This window comes from Notechis scutatus, chromosome 1 (genome assembly GCF_049901735.1).
Source record: "Notechis scutatus isolate UNSWTSFEM ecotype Mainland chromosome 1, rNotScu1.2, whole genome shotgun sequence".
NCBI lineage: Eukaryota > Metazoa > Chordata > Lepidosauria > Squamata > Elapidae > Notechis > Notechis scutatus.
The window spans coordinates 172,800,574-172,819,371 of NC_142009.1; the positions used below are offsets into that span (position 1 = coordinate 172,800,574).

General features: G+C 37.8%; 1 protein-coding gene across 1 annotated transcript in view; it reads right to left on the reverse strand.

Annotated features, from left to right (window-relative positions):
* Positions 1-18,798, reverse strand: part of RAPH1 (Ras association (RalGDS/AF-6) and pleckstrin homology domains 1) — a 188,850-nt gene that overhangs the window by 43,240 nt on the left and 126,812 nt on the right. Inside the window, 1 exon segment of the mRNA XM_026681279.2 lies at positions 281-358. Coding sequence (XP_026537064.2) covers positions 281-358 — 78 coding nt within the window.

Below are 18,798 nucleotides of genomic sequence, written 5' to 3' on the forward strand. Positions count from 1 at the left end.
GATTAGGAGCCATGCAGGAGTTAAACAGAAACTGAGATAGGGTGAATAGATATAACTGGATACAACCCACATCCTGGAATCATTAAAAGGGAACTTTCTGTTGCTGTAATCCAAGTTAATATGTTAACATTGCTTGCTAACTAGAATTGCAGTGCAAAATAAATTGTAGATCTAGAAATATAACCTAAAAACAAGAGTTTTAATGCCACATATTTTCCTCAGTAGGAACTAATTGTTTGTAATGACTTTAAAATATATTAAGCAAAATATATTAACTTACCTTTTTAACTTGTGCTTCTTTAATCTTCTCTAAAGCAACCCTGATCTTTTCAGCCTTCAATTTGGCAGCCTGTTCTTCCTATGGAAAATAATTTTTGCTTTAACATTGAGCGATATATGTGGACTGGACATATATACATAAATATCAATAATATATCAATGCTTTTCCCATCTTCCCCAATTATATTCTCCAATAGAATACTTCAAAGAAAGAAAGTAAAGACAAAAGACAGAATTCTATGAAGTGGATTTCTACTGTACCACTTCATTCTACTGACTATTCAAAAAGGTATCACATGTTAATCTAATATTTACAGGAAACTTCCCATCAGTTTAGAATATTATATTCTAAAAGTATGTGCTATTCAAACTGTTTGAGCACATGAATTTTTCAGTATAGTAACATTTACTATATGCTGCATTTTCTATTCTCATGAAAACTTCTGATTTTTTTCCTAGCCCCCTGTAGCTGCCGCCTGCCTCTTCACGTTCTGTCCAATTAATAGCAAAAAAGGGAACAGCTGGCAAAAGAAATGTTCATCGGAAACATAGTAATTTTGATAAGAGCAAAGATAAATGAGGCCTGAAACAGTATCTAATAAACAATTACAAAGGAAACCACATTCTGGAGGTGGGGTAAAAGCCCATCATATATCAAATATAAAAAGGACTTCACGTGGTTTGAAAACAAAGATTAGAGAAAGAGTTCTGTAGTATAAATCTTGTATGGGCTCAAATGGAAAAAGTATTCCCAACAACTCAGCACATTGTATAGAAAATAAAAATATCTTAGATTGCAAATGAAGTTTTCTCACCTGGTTTTTTTAAAGCAAAATCACATACCCAAACTTTAATTTATGAATCAATCATACTTTTACTATGGATGTATCAAACATGATTTTATGGTCAATTTCTAAAAAAGACAAGCACTTTTCATTAATAAAATGTGCTAAAATAAATGTAATTTTATTTATTAAATACCCATCCTAGTGATTTCACAACTGTCCAGAAATTTTACAGTCTTATTTTAAATCACAAGCATAAATATTCTAAAATCTCCTAATATATTTTAAAATAATAGAATCATAGCATCTACTGGTTACATCCTTTCCACCTTAGATATATTTTTCAAATAAAAAATGTATCACTTTATAATATATCCAATCTTTGTGTTTCATATTCTCATGTTTACTCTGACTATATGACTGAGTATAAAGTCTTCAATGACTTCATCTGATTATACATTTTGACCAGGATAAAGTTAATCAGAGTAGATAAATATTTGGATAAAGCATGTAAAGAATACACAGAGCAGTAAATAAATAATATTGGCAATTTTGGCAGGTAGAACAAATATCTCCAATTATTTATATGTGTACAGAGTCACATCCTTTTATCAATTTGTCCTTCTTACTGAAACAAATTATAAATCAGGAAATGCACAAATATCAAGCAGCAGCAGGGAAAATTATAATGAACTATGAAAATAATTTCAAATCTATATTATGGATCTTCATAATGGATAACATTGTATGTTTGTTTAAGATAAGAAAGAAATTCAGAAAATAGTATAGATTTGCAAATTAAAAAATTGTAAAGAAAAACACAAAACTGTCAGTATCAATGTCTCAACATAGAGCTGAATATTATTAGATAACTCCCCTAAAGCCTATTTCTGTGACAATGAACAAAGTGCAAATAAAGTTTTATTTTTGATACTTTTAGTTGGAAAGAATGGAGTATAACTTTAAAGGAAGAGGCAATAACAGGATTTAAATACAAATATTAAAAACAAAGGAACAAAGGAAAAACAAAGGATCTTTGCTAATTTTATCCCCAATTCTTTAATAGTCAGAATTAAATCCAGTCCTTAATTGTTGCAGAGGAATGGTTTGATCTAGTGGTTAAGGCACCAGGCTACAAAGCAGGAAAGGGTAAGTTCAAGTCTCCGTTTAGCCTTGAAAGCCAGTTGGGTAACTTTGGGCCAGTCCCTCTCTCTCAGCCCAATCAATCTCACAGGGTTGTTGTTGTGGGGAAAATAGGAAGAGGAAAGTATGTTGGAAATTTTTGCCACCTTGAGTTATTTGTAAAAATAATAAAGGTAGGATACAAATAAATAAGTAAAATAAAAATAAACTGGATATGAAGTAACACTAGCCATCATTTCTCCATCAGTATCTACTGTAATTCATTTTAACACAATTTACATGTTTGTTGCTGACATTTCAAAGTCCTACCAATGAATCATTGGAAACCATTTAAATATTTATAGTCAGACTAGTGAGGTAACAATATTTTGATAAGAATAGCTTCTTCTGGTGAACAGTTTCCACTCCTTTCACTTTGCAGTGATTTCTTCAAAAATATAAAAATAATTTAGAATGAAAAAGTAGGAACAATTGCGGGATTTTTTTGTGGTGATTGAACTGTGAATAAAAAGAAGCCATGTATGCAGAGTGAATTTACCACCAACCCAATACTTTAAGTTTCTTGTGATAATTTGAGACTATTTTTTACACATTAAAGAACAAAACATTTAATTGAAAAAAACCTGTTCTATTTTATCTTAAAATAATATTGATTAGTAAAACTAACTAGCCAGCACAATAATATTAGCCCAATTTAAAAGTTGGTAACTATTCTTCAAACATTTATAATAATTTAATTTGGGATCAATCAGTTCATAATGACTTAATAAGTGCATGCCTTTGCTTGATACTACAATCATTATTACCTTTTTGATGGAAATTAGTCTGAAAAAAACCTGGCTATAATTGCTTTAAATTCTATGTACTTCTAACAATGAAATAATCATCTCTTTCTCACCATTAAAGAATTTGTTTTTCAGACTGTATTTATTCTATAATTAAATGCTCTATAATCCAAATTCACTTCAAAATCCAAATTCTTATAATCCAAATTCACTTTATATTTCTTCAAAATATAAAAATAATTTATAATCAAGGCAACATACAAAAAAGGATATAAAAACCCTCTATCAATAAAACAAGCTTTTTACTCCTCTTTTTAATTGACAATAGCCCCATAAGGCACTTTTTAACATACATATAGATACATTTACAAGCTATGAAGGAACAAAAAAAAATCACAGGCAGTCTATTTTCTGAATGAACTAATATTGCCCTTCAGAATGAGACAATGTGCACACACTTATTTTCCCCCCTGTAAGCACTGGACTTTTCCCCTTCAACTGATAAGAATGAACTTCTGAAAGCTAGTTACTTCAAAAGGAATGCTTTATTGAAAGGAAATGAACCAGTCAAAGCAGAATCTAAGATGCTTTCAGGCATACAGTAATAGATAAAGGGAGTAAGAACCCCATCCCTTATTCTGATGTGGATTTAGTCAAACAAAGAGACAACATGTTAATTCCCCCCGCTTTTTTTCTGGGAACGTATCTTAGAAAAGTTTCCCAGGAAGTTTCTTTTAGAGCTGGAATTTTTATGGTCCCTTCTCCTCTTGCTATCTCTCCAAGAGGTGACAAGTTTCCAGACATCTGGCTCCAGTCCCCCAGTTGTATATCATGTGCAAGTTATACAGATTCAATACAAGACTTAAGATTTTCAGGTTACATCAAAAAGGATTACTTGTACCAACTTCCCCCTCCCCTTCTTCCATTGAAGAACGGCAGATACACGGATGTGACATATTGCCCTCCTCAAAAATTTGAAAAATCCACCTGGAAGACATAAAACATGTGTTACATTTACAACTTAGGGTGGTTTGTGAGGGTATTTCAGGTGGAACTTCCTTGGCAATGGGAGTGCTTTTACATGTCGTTTGGCTACCCACTCATTTTCTGAGGAGGGAAGCTGTTTCCAAGCTACTAGATATTGTGTGGATCCACGGTGAGCGCGTGAATCAAGGATATCTTTAATTTCAAAATGTTGTTCCCCATGTACCATAATGGGAGTTGGAGGTGTGTGTGTGTGTGGGGGGGTCTAAGTTTTGAAGTGATCTCTGGTTTGAGTAGGCTACAGTGAAATACTGGATGAACCTGTCTAAGTGTTTTGGGAAGTAGAAGCTACAGTAACAGGATTAATAATTCTGGAGATGGAAAATGGTCCAACAAATTTAGGTCCCAGTTTCTTAGAGGGTTGCAATGATTTTAGGAATTTTGTAGACAAATATACGCGGTCTCCAACTTTGAATGCTTTAGGATCACAGCGTTTTTTGTCCGCCTGAGCTTCAAAAGCCCCTCTAGCCTCTTGTAAGGCTAGTCTGACCACTGGCCAAGTGGTTTGCAAATTAATTGTCCACTCCTTAAGGGAGGGAATTTCAGGTTCCTTGGTAGGTAGCTCTGGCATGGGGTTGAATTCTTGGCCTGTGGCTACCTGGAATGGGGTGAAACTAGTGCTGCTGTGGACTGAGTTGTTGTATGCTACCTCTGGAAAAGGAAGAAGGTCAGTCCAAGTGTCCTGTTGGTAATTAATAAAGCATCTTAAAATATTGTTCTAACACGCTATTAGCTCCCTCTGTCAAGCCATTAATTTCCAGATGATTGGATGAGGACAACCCCTGGGTGGAGCCTAATAGGTTTAAAAATGCCCACCAAAATGTGGATGTGAATTGTACACCCTTATCTGAGATAATCCATTGGGGAGGTCCATGGAGGCTATAAATGTGTACTTGCCAATGCCTTGGCTGTTGGGATCCTTTGGCAGGGTACAAAATGAACTTGTTTTGAAAAAAGATCAGTTACAACCCAAATAACACTATTTCCTGCACTTTCAGGGAGCTCCACTATAAAGTCCATAGAGATCTCTTTACAGGGTGCTGAAGGTTCTGCCACTTTTTGTAAAAGTCCAGGAGATTTTCTTTGTCTTCTTTTTGCAGCAGCACAGTTTGGCAGCTAGCAACATAGTTTCAATATCCTTTTTGAGAGATGGCCACCAAAATTGTCTTTTAATGAGGTGCAGAGTTTTTACAAATCCAAAGTGTCCTGCTATTTTTGAGTCATGGCATCGTTTCATGAGGTCCATCCTCTGGCTGGCAAGGACATAAAATTTGTTTTCTACCCAGGATGGTCAACTTTGAGTAAGCAAATGTTTTTGTTAGCCTGGAGCCAGTCGTCCTTAAGTAGTGCCTCCTTAAATATTGAAGTCGTTGCATTGTCAGTCAGTGATTCTTTCTTCTCTTGTGCCCGGGTGATTACTTTGGCTGCAAGTTGGGTTGGTTGGATCATGGGTTTTATAACTTCAATCTTTTTGCTGTTGTATTGGGGTTTCCTGGACAGGGCATCTGCCAAGAAATTGTTTCCCTCTGGGAGATATTTGAGAGTGAAATTAAACCGTTTAAAATATTGGGCCCACTGTACATGTTTTAGTGAGAGTTTCCATGGAGTTTTCAGGGCTTCTAGGTTTTTATAATCAGTCCAGACTTCAAAGGGGATTTGATTCCCTTCTAGGAAATGTCTCCATGTGAGGAGTACCCATTGCACAGCATATGGCTCTTTCTCCCATATGGCCCATCTTTGTTCAGTTCCTGTCAGTTTCTTGGAAGTATAAGCACATGGTTGCAACTGTCCACATTCATTCTTTTGGAGTAAAACTGCTCCAACTGCTACATCGATAGCATCTGCTTGGATGACAAAAGGTTGTTCAGGGTTTGGGTGTTTCAGGATTGGTTCTGCTGAGAACAGTTGTTTAAGTTTTTCAAGTGCTGCTTGGCATTCCATCATCCAGGTAAGGGGTTGCCTTGGCTTGGGTTTCTCCTCCCCTTTCGTTTTTAACAAGTTTGTGATGGGGAGGGCGATATTCACAAAAGCTGGAATGAATTGGTGGTAAAAGTTTCCAAAACCCAGGAAGTTTTGCAGTTGTTTGCGAGTATGGGGTGGCTCCCAATTGATGACAGCTTTTACTTTTTGTGGGTCCATCTCTATTCCCTCATGGGATATTCTATATCCCAGGTAGTCAATTTTTTCTTGATGGAATTCACATTTAGAGAGTTTTGCATATAGTTTGGCATTTTGGAGTTTTGTGAGAACTGCTTGGAGTAACTGGATGTGCTCTTCTTTTGTTTCGGTGTAGATTAAAATATCATCGAGATAAACTAGAACCTCTTTGTACAAAAAATCATGGAGAGTTTCATTATTTAATTGCATAAACATGGCAGGTGCTCCTTATAATACAAAAGGGAGCACTTTAAATTGGTAGCATCCCAGCTGTCTTCCACTCATCCCCTTCCCTTATTCTGATGCGGTAGTATGCCTCTCGTAGGTCTAACTTTGAAAAAAGTTTTCCTTTAGAGAGGTGGGCTAGCATGTCCTTCATGAGGGGGAGTGGGTACATATTCTCCACCCTGATGATATTTAAATTTCTGTAATCCATACATGCAAAGAGCCATCTTTCTTTTCGCAGAATAATACTGGGGCTGCTATTTTTGGTTGGGTAGGTTTGATGAAACCCCCTTTTAGATTTTTATTGATAAATGTTCTGAGTTCTTTTAGTTCTCTGGGGGACATGCAGTACATTTTTGGTTTTGGAAGTTTAGCCCCTGGTAGGATTTCAATGGCGCAGTGAGGTGGGCACATCAGAAGCCTCCTCGCTAAATACTTGGGCTAAATCCTGGTACTCTTTGGGGATGTTAATGGGTTCAGCCAGCTGGCCAACCATGGCTGGTTCTCTGTTCTCTTTCTTCTTCTTTCTTCTGGGCTGTTTGCAAATGCTACATGTTTCTGGAAATGTACGGTTCCTCTCTTCCAGTTTATTTTTGGATTTCATTTTCATAGCCATGTGAGTCCTATGACTAGTGGCCCTTCCATTCCTGGTGCTATAATGAATGTGAGCATCTCACTATGGTTCCAAGTCTTATTTTCAATGGTTCTGTTGCAAAACTGGCTGGCTCCCTCCCGCTATAGTTCCATCTAATTGGCAGAAAGTGATGGGATTTTCCATTTTCCTTAGTTGGATTCCCAATTTCCCTGCCAGGGTGGGGTTGATTCGGCAACAGGTGCATCCCGAATCCAGTAACGCTGCTACTTCCTCCCCCCTTCCCTCAGCTGGGGATAAACAGTCTTAGGGGTAGAGTGAGTGGTTCAATTGGGTTGCTTACCAGTGGGTTGTCTTCCGGATCACTTTCGGACTGGCTCAGTCTCCTTGAGGCATTGGGGGTTCTTCCTCTGGGTTGGGGTGGACTGGAACCTCACAGCTTCTTGGCTTCTCAGGCCAGTTTCTTTTCCTCGAGGGTTGAATTTTGCAGGTTTCCCCCCGATGGGTGGTCTGGCTTTCTGGCAGGGGTTTATGAACGGCATTCTGCTGCGTGGTGTCCCTCTCTTCCACACTTAAAGCAGCCAGATGGTCTTGGGGTCATGGTGGTTTGGGGTTTGAAAAACTCCTGCTTTCCCTGGGTTGGGGATCTTCTCCAAACTCTGCCACTGCAGTACTGGTTATAGGCCCTGTCTCTCTCTGCCTTTAGGTACATTAATGCAGGAGGTTTGGGAGCCCCCAGGCCAGGCAGGCAGTGTACAAGTCGTCATTGAGTCCATCTTTGAACCAACAGACTAGGATATCTTCTGGCCAGTCGACTCAGCCAGCCACGTCACAAAATTCCTCGGTGTACTCAGCTACCAGGCGACGGCCTTGCTTTACGACTCTAATGTGGTCGCAGGCTTTTCTATTGACGAGGGGGTCTTTGAAGCGGTGGCATAGGGTTGTCATGAATCGATTGAGGTTCCTCAGTTCTGGGGTGTTAACATTGTGGAGAGTCACCATCCATCTGGCTGCTGCCCCTTCTAGCGCCAGGGTGACGACTTGCACTCGGGCCCCCTGGGTCGGGAAATTCCGCCTGTATTCTTGCAAGCAGGTGAGGCCTTGCACCAGGAAGAATCCCAGTTTCTGGGGGTCCCCATTGAATTTTACCCCCAAGAATGGGACCTTTCTCTGCAGTTGTATGTCTCTGGGTTGGCCAGGGTTAATCCCCTGCTCTGGAGTGGCAAGGGGTCGGGTACCTGGTATGGCTGCTGGTCCTCCAGCTTGTTCCATTGCTTGATCATTCTCAGCTGGATCAGTGGTGACTGCTCGAGTTCTCTCAATTTCTGGTTCACTCGCTCTCCTTCATTGGCGGCCTGGTTCATTCCACACATTGAGGCCCTCCATGGCTTCCCTCACGAGGCAATTTATGTACCGTTTCAGTCGGTCATCTGCCAGTGGTTCCTCAACCCATTCTTCCTGATCAGAAAAGGCCTCCAGTTCCATTTTCCACCCAGTTTTGTGGTTAGCCCGGGTGAGGGTTACTCCCTTGGTTCTTCCATTGCAGCTGTCTCTCTTTCCTATGCTATAGACCATCGGGGCTTCGAAGAATTTTCTCAGGCAGCTTCAATGTCTTCAATGGGGTACAGAAAGTCAGTGTCTGGCTGGGTAGTTGTTCAAGTTTCTCCACAGCATTCGGCTTCCCCTTGCTCCTTGCTATATTCAGACATTTTTTGCAGGGTCCCCTCATTACAGTGAAGTTCTTTTCAAAGGAAAAAAAAAATCCTCTCTGGGTTGACCTCCATTGCAGATTCTGCTTTATGTAAGCACCGGACTTTTCCCCTTCAACCGATAAGAATGAACTTCTGAAAGCTAGGTACTTTCAAAAGGAATTCTTTATTGAAAGGAAGTGATCCAAGTACTAGTCAAAGCAGAATCTAAAATGCTTCCAGGCATAGAGTAATAGATAAAGGGAGTTAGAACCCCTCCCCTTATTCTGATGTGGACAAACAAAGAGATATGTTAATCCCCCCCCCATTTTCTGGGAACTATCTTAGAAAAGTTTCCCAGGAAGTTTCATTCAGAGCTGGAATTTTTATGGTCCCTTCTTCTCTTGCTATCTCTCCAAGAGGTGACAAGTTTCCAGACATATGGTTCCAGTTCCCCAGTTGTATATCATGTGCAAGTTATACAGATTCAATATAAGACTTAAGATTTTCAGGTTACATCAAAAAGGATTATTGTACCAACCCCCCCCCCCCCACTTTTTCTTCCATTGACGAATGGCAGATACACGGATCTTACACCCCCATACAATGTAATTTGATAAAGTGGAACAAACATAGTTGCAAGAAATGAATTAATGCAAATGAAATTTTGCTCTTTCTATTCAAGCACTGCTTAAATCTGAGTACCATATAATATAATATAAATGTGCAATATAAGCACATTTTTCTGCTCCCTGGAGTTTTTACTTGATTGTTCAAGGAAAATTAAAATGGCAGGTAGAAGTGAGTAAAGAATCTCTAAAAAAAGTTTTTCCTGAATCCACCCTATAAGAGAGAAATAAGAAATCTAGCAGATAAAAATAAGACCATCTCCAAAAATTATACTTGTTCAAATAAGTCATTCTGAATTAACTGGTCCCAGGTCTTTAAAAAAATTGGAAAGAGAACATGGTGAATTTAAACATATATTGACAATTCTTTTTCATTGCAGGACAACTCTTTTCATTATTTTAGATACTTTTAGATATTTTAGACAGTCATGTACTACTTTTTGGATGTGTATAATTTGGTGAAACATATGGCTTCTTATGTAGTATTTATAGCACAAGGGGTATGAATAAGGCAAACTTTTCAGTAAAAAAATATCTCTTTGAGAATAATTCAGAAATAATTCTTCTTTCTAAACTATGATCCTTATTCTTTTGATTCTTTGAAAGCATTAATTAAATAGGAGTTTGCTTATTTATTATTTAACCAACTAAATGCATTTCAAACCAGTAAAAATATCATCAAAAAAGTTGAAGTTAAAAAGCTTTATACTTTGTAAAGAGTTATGGTTATTAGTTATGAATTTCATATCTTTAGAAACATGTTTGCAAGAATACTGCAATAAAAACTATTTTAAATTAAAAGTTGTTTTTAAAAATGCATTAAAAAGTGCATATAAATTTTTGCTATATATAGAAAACTAAATAATTAAAAATATTGCAAAAATAATTAAAAATGTATATTAATTTAGTCTTTTGTATGATTTTTCATTACCAACATCTTTATTATAAAAACTAGACAGTATGAAAATGATGCAATGATATTAATTGGTTTTATAGTCTTCTTTCACAATTTTCTCACTTCAAACTCAAGCTTATTTCAAAATTGGAAGTTTCATATTTATTTTGTGCTTTGGCATAGGTCTAATGAACTCTAGAATCTTAGCAATTATTTTCACAAGATTTTTTGAGATTTACTAAATCTCAAAAATACCAATAGTGGGTTAATATTTAAGTTATTGTTCCAAACACTAGCTGTTGGGTATTATATGCTATTCTTTAGATGAAACAAAGGAAATACTTTGTTACTGCTTTGTTGATTTTCCCATTTGATTTTTAGTATTAATTAAATGTGCAAGAAAAAACCACTAAAATATGCCGTTTCTAAACAAAATTTTAAAAACACAGCAAGTTTTTAACAAATTATCTAATACAATTACTGAAAAAACTAAAACTATAATCTTTATTTCTATGGCATGCATCTGAACATGCATCTAAATGTTAAAACGATGCTACTATTTAAATTGCACAAATTATGAATTATATTTAAACTAGTGATTGTGAAATAGCAGAAAATGACTTGTTCTGGAATGTAGTTTTATTTGCTACAAAGCATTAATGATGAGGTAAATAATATTTTAGTAAGTGTTTATATTTAGGAGATCCATAAGATAAAACATCACAGAATCATCCAAATAAAAAGAATGTATTGTGAATTTTAAGATTACCTATTAAATTCCAACACAATTTAATGAACTTGTTGAAAATCAAATCAATTTTAAACATACTGTATTAGCTTATTAAAGTTGTAACTGCATAGAACTTAAGACTGCCTTAATACTTTCTGCTGAAGTGTAAATCTGATCAATTATGCCCTTAAAAATGCTGTCACTCACTATGTAATGACTGTGACCTTTAGTAGACTGCTGTAGCCTAGAACAACAGATATACAAAGCTGCAGCACACTTAAAGGTTGCCTAATACCATTTATCCATACCAACTGGCAGGGAGAAACCCACAACACAGAGTCAGTGTTTCCCAGATTTTGCTAAAATAAATGTACAGATTTGAAACTTAACTTACTAAATCAAATATTCAGTTAGGCTTCCTGAAACAAAATATAACAAGCCTTGATTGCAAATTATGTCCTTCATATGATATAAAGACACCAGAACCACCTGCTTCATATTCCTGTCCATCTTTTTTGTTTTTCTTATTGATGTATTCCCACTGTGTTCTTTTTCATTGTTTATTTTATTGGTTTATTATCTTATTTCTTTTCTGTTTACACTCTTCATTTCTTCCTTTTTATTGTAAGCTGCCCCACAGTGAGTCAGTCAGCAAATAAATTTAACAAAAATAAATAAATATTTTAAACCAGGATATGATGGCTAAACTCAGGAAATTGTTATTTGGTAAACTGTGGTTTATAAGGACAATTCTGAGACCAGAGTTTTGTCCTGGATTGTTCTCAACTGCATGTTAAGAAGAAGAGGAGGAACATGATAAATTGTGACTTTTTAATATGACTGGAAAACACAGCTTCCCCATTATATTTGAAGTAGGCCTTTGGGCAGTTTCAGTCAAGTATTTGCCATGTGTGGAGAGAATAGTGCACAGAGGGCATATATAGTACTTTTACTCATGTTCGTTCAATATAGGGACATAACTCTGGCAATTTGGGAATGCTAAAGATGGCACTGGCAGCTGTCTTTATATTCAAGCACACCCAAAGAGATTCCTCTTAAGATTCTTGACGCCTCAGAGGGGCGATGAATGTAGAGAGCACACTCTGTTGATCACAGGGAGCCCGCAATCTTCCTGATCGGTCTGGAGAAGGCTCTCTAAACTGACATCAGGGAAGACGGCCATTGCGTGCCGTTCCAAAGCTGGGGCAGTCACCGGAAGGAAAGTGAAAGCGGACGGTGTGATCAGACTGGGTGAGATACTTTTAAATGGAATATTTAAGAACAAATAGAAGAGAGCCCCCTGGAATACAACTAAGGGGAAGTGAGACCTAAAAGGGGAGCTGGAATTGTTTTTCTTTCCACCTCCTGAAGAAAAGCAGCGATGGAGAGCTTTTAAGAGCTATAATCAAGACAGGAAATTAGTTAAAGACTGGTTGAAAGAGTGTATTTAAGAAAACCATTTCAAAAATTATATAATATTTAATACAAAAGCAACTTAGATGTTTTGGATAATATAAAATTGATTTTATGGAACTCACTTCATAATTTTTGAATCTATACCGGATATATAGTATTAGAGGGAAAAAGGGAGAAGCAAAGCAACAGAGCCACCTAAAGGCAGAAGTGAAAATTGAAATGGAAATTATACAAACTGAAAAACATAGCCTTGAAGCTTGAGAACAAAATGATAAGATAAGAGGTTGTGTTGATTGAAAAATTAAAATAGAGAGCGAAGCACTGAAAATTTGTCTTTGAAAGAGTGTAGCTCTTGGAACTTAAATGGAACTAAACAGATAAAGGAAACAGAAACTGATGTTGCCTTTTCCTTTTGATCTTTTTTTCCTGTTTGCTCTGTACACTCGACTTTTGGATATAAACTTGTTGGTGGTTGATTTTCTGGGTGTGGTGGGCCTATTTGGATTACAAATTATTGTTATACCAATTCCTTTTTTATTAACAAGATGGATTAGGGTTTGAAGAACCTGAAGAAAAGAGGAACTTTTAAAAGAATGATAAAATTTGGCCCTGGACTATAACTTTCTGGGATAGAGCGGAACTATATTTTTTAACTGGATTATTGGATTTTAAAATGAAGAAGGCAACATCTGCACCATCTTTGACTTCATCATCGGTAGCCTCCAGCACAGCGGGCCAGAGAACTTTGGATGTCCTGCTCAACAAGAGAAAGCAAATGTAATGCAAACGGAATTAAAAAACATGGTACAAACACTTCAACAGGACATGAAAAAAAGGATGGAGAAAATGGAAGGAAAAATAGAGGAAGTAGAAGAAAAAAGAGAGACCTTTCAACAAATGATGGCAAAAAATGAGCAACATACAAAAAGTGGAAGAGAAAGCAGAATTAACAGAAAAAAGAGTGGGAATATTGGACTATAGAATAGATTGACACAAGCAGACAGAAGCAAAGAAAGAACAATAATCGCATTAGAGATGGATAAGGCAGATATTTATTTGAGATTTCAAAATACAGAAGAAAAGAGAGAAAATCTAGCGAAGATAATGGCAGAGCTGTTGGCAGGGGCTTTGGACATAATCTGCCTACAAGAAGTTCACATCGAAAAGCAATACAATAAAGTACTGGAATATCCTAAAACTGGGAAGTTGTACGCCTCTCTGTCATAACAAAGTGACAAGAATAGCATTGTATCTAAAAGAGACAATAAACCCTAAACAAATTTTTATGGATGACAAAGGGAAGATTTTAATGGTGGAGATAATGATGGAGGATAAGCAGATACTGTTGGTAGCAATATATGCACCAAATAATGATCAAGAGGATTTTTATGATAAATTGCATAAGAAAATAATAGAACTGGAGTATCAAGCTTGCAGTTTGGGCTTCTTCAGCGATGGACTGAAATCTGTGATCGTGCTCAGTTTCAATCCGTGCTCGCCGCTGCAGCACCCTGATCCTTTGGATTTGGGCTGAAGTCACCCCATAGAAGTGGCAAAGAGTGGGGAGACCACCAGCTGAGTCAAGGAGAGCCACATCTCTCCTCCTCGGCTTGGCATTACTCCCTTTCCCAAAGGCAGCTGAAGCAGTGGTCAGAAATGGCCACCTCAAAGAGGAACCCAACCGGACAAGATTGAGCAGGAGGGAAGACAAAGGGAGAGAGTTTGACAGACCGGGCTAAGCTGAGATAAACATCTATGCAAGGTACCCTGGAACTAAAATTATTAAGAGTATTATTCCTAAAAGAAGATCTTTAAAGCGGCAGAGAAGAGAGGGGAAAAGGAAAAAAGATTTTTTTTCTTTCTCACATTGATAGATGCAATCGGCTTTGAAAGTTAAAAAAGAAGAGACTCAACTAAGAAATTTGTGTTGATTTACTTTGACACTAACAGGCAATCCTAAACTGAAATTAAAGTGTCAAAGGGAAAATAAAGATTTTTGGACATTCTAAAGCCCTCAAAAGGAGGAAAGTGGAGAGAAAAAGAAAGGGTGGACTTGGAAATAACAGAGAGTATCACCTGGAAATAAAAAGAATTAACTGTGAAACTTTAAAAAGATTTCCAAAGGATATACTGTAATTGAAACTTTGCTACAATATAACAAAAAATCAAATTGAATACAAAGATGAATATGTACCTGAGATTATGTCTGTATGGAGATGTGATAATCTGGAATCATGCTGCTCTCAAAAAGAGATGTTTTATTTCTATTATGTTTTGTGAAAACCCAATAAAACTTTTACTAAAAAAAAAAAGAATTGGAGTATCAAAATATATGCATAGTAGATTTTAATGCAATTGTGGATCCAGAACTGGACTATAAAACTAGGAAAATAAACAAAAAAGCGAGGAAAACACTTCCAAAAGCTTTTCTTAAAATAGTGGAAGAATTAAGAATCCAAGATGCTTGGAGAGATACCTATCCTGAGAAAAAACAATATTCATTTTATTCAAACAGACATATGTCTTGGTCAAGAAGAGATATGAAGTGGTTATCAATATACAAGAAATAAACATTGAAACAAATATTTGGGCAGATCAAAATCCGATTAAAGTTATATGGAAAGGACAAAAAAAAGAAACTGAGATGGACAATGAACCAAATAATATTAAAAGAAAAGGAATATATTCAGTTTATGGAAAGAGAATTTGACTTTTTCTTTAAAGAAAATAGGAAAGAAAAAACATTACAAAAATTATGGGATAGTGCAAAGGTGTATATTAGAGATTAACGATAATGTGGGAAAGAAATAAAAAGAGACAAATGCAAAAGAAATTAGAAGAAGAATATAAGAAATTAGTGATGGAATTACAGAAAGACCCATAAGTTGATGGAATAAGAGGAATTAGCACAAAAAATTAAAAGTGCCAAACAAAACCTTTTTGAAAATGCAAATAAACCAGGAAGATGGCTGGCGTACAAACTGAAAAAAAAAAGAAAAAAATTGGTCCACCAATTAGTAGATGATTGTTTTAAGACCACTATCTCTTTTCCTTCATATTTATCATTGAAATGAGGATAAAAAGAAAATAATTCAAAAATATTATGAAAAATTAGATGATCAAGAGACAATTTTAGAAGATAAAATAAAACAGTATTTATAAAAAGCGCAATTACCGATAATACCAAAACAGTCAAAATAGCATTGGAAGAAAGAATAACAATGATGGAATTAATGGAGTCAATTAAAAGACAAAAGAGTGGCAAAACACCAGGTCCAGATGGACTACCAACAGAATTATATAAAGATTTGCAAGAATCTTTAAATAATATAATTTGGAGATTTTCAACGACATTGTTAGAGGCAGAGGTAACAGATTCCTGGATGGAAGCATACATTACTCTCATACCAAAAGAAAACTTAGATTTGCAACAGATTAAAAACTATAGACCGATATCATTATTGAATGTGGATTATAAAATATTTGCATCAATTATTGTAGAAAGACTGAAGAGATTTCTAAATCAGTTTATATACCTGGACCAAAATGGTTTTTTACCTAAAAGGCAAATTAAACATAATATGAGAATAATCTTGAACACTTTGGAGTACTACGAAGCACATCCAGAGAATATGTTTGTCTTGGAGTTACTGATTGAAACGGACAATTTCTGGAACCCTGACAATATTCTGAAACTCTGCTTAAGGGGCTGCTGAAAACCCCAGGGATTTTTTCCAGCGATGGAGGAGGCCCAAAATTCAGCCAAACCAGAAGGTGAGACAGAGGGAGCTTGGGGAGGGCCCTGTGGAGCATTAGCTGAATCTCTCAGCCCCCCTTTGGAGGAGCTAATGCAGGCATTTAGAGATGCAGAGGAGAGACATGATTTAGGAGCCAGAACAAGACGTTCCAACTCATGGAGGAGTTGTCAAATGATGCTAACCGGACTGCCAGGGGAAGGGTCCTTCACGAGCCCTCTGCATACAGCAAAGGAGTTACACTGGAGGGGTGACGCCCAAATTTGTATCGGAACCGTCTCAAGATGACAACCCCCCGATTTATTCTAAAAGCCAATCGTTGGCAGAATTACCACAACAATTCCAGCAATTAAAAGTGGGAAGTTTTTTCTCAAAGTCACAATCTACCTATTCAAGTTGGAGCCTGGCACAGCCCATCTTTTCTTTCCCAAGTGTTATGAGGGAAGAGGAAATTGTCCAGATGCTAGTTGGAGAGGCCCAGCATGACAGCCCACAGCAAGCACAGATGCTGGCTATAAGAGATATGTTGCAACCTCCAATTCTTCCTCCCCAACACCCAGAAGGCAGTTTACCCCTGCAGAGAGCATCCCTCTAAGGTGGGGGTTTTATCCAGGCCAGGGGTGGATTCAGTGCCAATAGACGCCAGCACCAACAAAGCCCTGGGCCAAAGGGGAGTCAGCAATCCTTGACCCACAAGGGGATCTGCACAAACAGCAGTCACTCCCCTTCCACCCAGGCAGAGAATGTGGCAATACCCACCGTCCTCATGGCAATCACCCATTCAACCCCCAACTGGAGCAATTCTGCAGAGGCCCCTCTCACAGAGAGACACACCCCAGCCAGGCCTCAGAAGACCTGCCCAATCTACATATGCACCTCGTCAGGTTCCTTTCATTCCAGGTCAACCTGCAGGTACCAGGCCAGTACCACCTCCCAACCACGACCCAGACCAGACCAGATACAGTTCAAGGCCGTTTTCGACAGGCGCCATGAGCATTTTTCTTACTTCTTCACTCGAATCTGGTCCCACATAGACTAATTTGAAGACCAATACGCAAAAGCAGGCAGGCAGATTGAGTTGCTCACAGAATCACAGATTCATTCATTCATCTATCTGCCATTGTCACATTGTCATGCTCAGTCTGTCACATAAAAGTTGCTTGCAAGCAAACTCATAAAATTTGCTAGCAAGCAAACTCACAAAATTAACTCACAACACACCATGCATGTAAATATTGAATTTTTTATTTAAAAAAAGAGCAACTTTTACCCAAAATCAGGCAAAGCAGGCAGATTGAGTTGCTCACAGAATCATTCAGTGATCTATCTGCTATCGGCTAGCTCAGTCTCTCAAATTTGCTTGCAGTGAGTCTGCACTGAATTTCCTTGCAAGCAAACCTTCAGTCCTAAGGGAGTTTCGGCTGTGCTGAGCCAAAGATCTAGACTAGCTAGAAAGCAAGAAATCCAACCATTTCCTGCTTCCTAGCTAATCTAAATCTCCCGGCACAGAAGAACAGCTGATGGTCAGAAAAAGGAAAAATAGCAATTTAGCAGGCAAGTTTACCAGCTAAGGAGTGAGTGGGTGGGGAGGGTTCCTGTGGGCTATGTGGGCGGCGCAGCCTTGTGTTTCTGCACAGCCTGGATTGTTTTGTGGGGGTGCTCTGAGGGTGAGATTTCTCTGCATCCGACCAAAATTTTCTCACTGGCCCACCAGTTGGCGACCGCTGGCTTGGACAATGAACTGTCAGAAAGCTTTTGAAACTCTAAAACGCCTTTTTGCAGCTGAACCCATTCTTCAACACCCAGACCCCACCAAACCTCTTATAGTCCAAGCTGATGCTAGTGATGTGGCAGTAGCGGCTGTTCTGTTACAAAAGGACTCTCAGAACCGACTGATGCCTTGCGCTTATGTGTCCAAAAAGCTAACGGACACAGAGCGAAGATGGGCAGTCTGAAAGAAAGAAGCATTTGCAGTAAGATGGGCTTTGTTGACTTGGAGGAAATTCCTAGAAGGAGTGAAGGAGCCGTTTGAGGTATGGACTGATCACAAAAACCTTGAAGCGCTAAAGACACCTTGGAAACTATCCCCTAAACAAGTCCGCTGGGCTCAATATTTCAAACGATTCAACTTCAACCTGAAATATATCCCCGGAGGGAAAAACATATTGGCAGATGCCCTGTCCAGGAAACCCGTTTGACAGTCACCGAGAGGAAATAGTACAGTCTTTGATATCAGAACCTCAATCAGCAGGCCTAGTAACGACTCGAGGCCAAGCCAACCACAACCCCAAACACCTGGAAGACAAATTTACCACAGAATTGAAAGCAGCCCTATTGACCAATCCCTGGTTTGTGGAACATCAACCTGAATTAACAATCAATGAAGGACTGACTTGGAAAGGGACTAAACTTTATGTACCCGCAACCCTAAGACTAATGGTACTAAAACGTCGCCACAACTGACGGCTGGGGGGACATTTCGGGTTCTTAAAAACCCTACATTTAGTAGAAGACAGTTCTGGTGGCCAAAAATGAAACCTGACATTGAGGACTATGTAAAAAGTTGCTCAACTTGTGCCACGATGAAACACAGAATTGGAAAAAAAACTGGTCTTCTCCAACAAGTAGCTGAACCAACACAGCCATGGGAAGAAATCGCAATGGACTTTATTGTA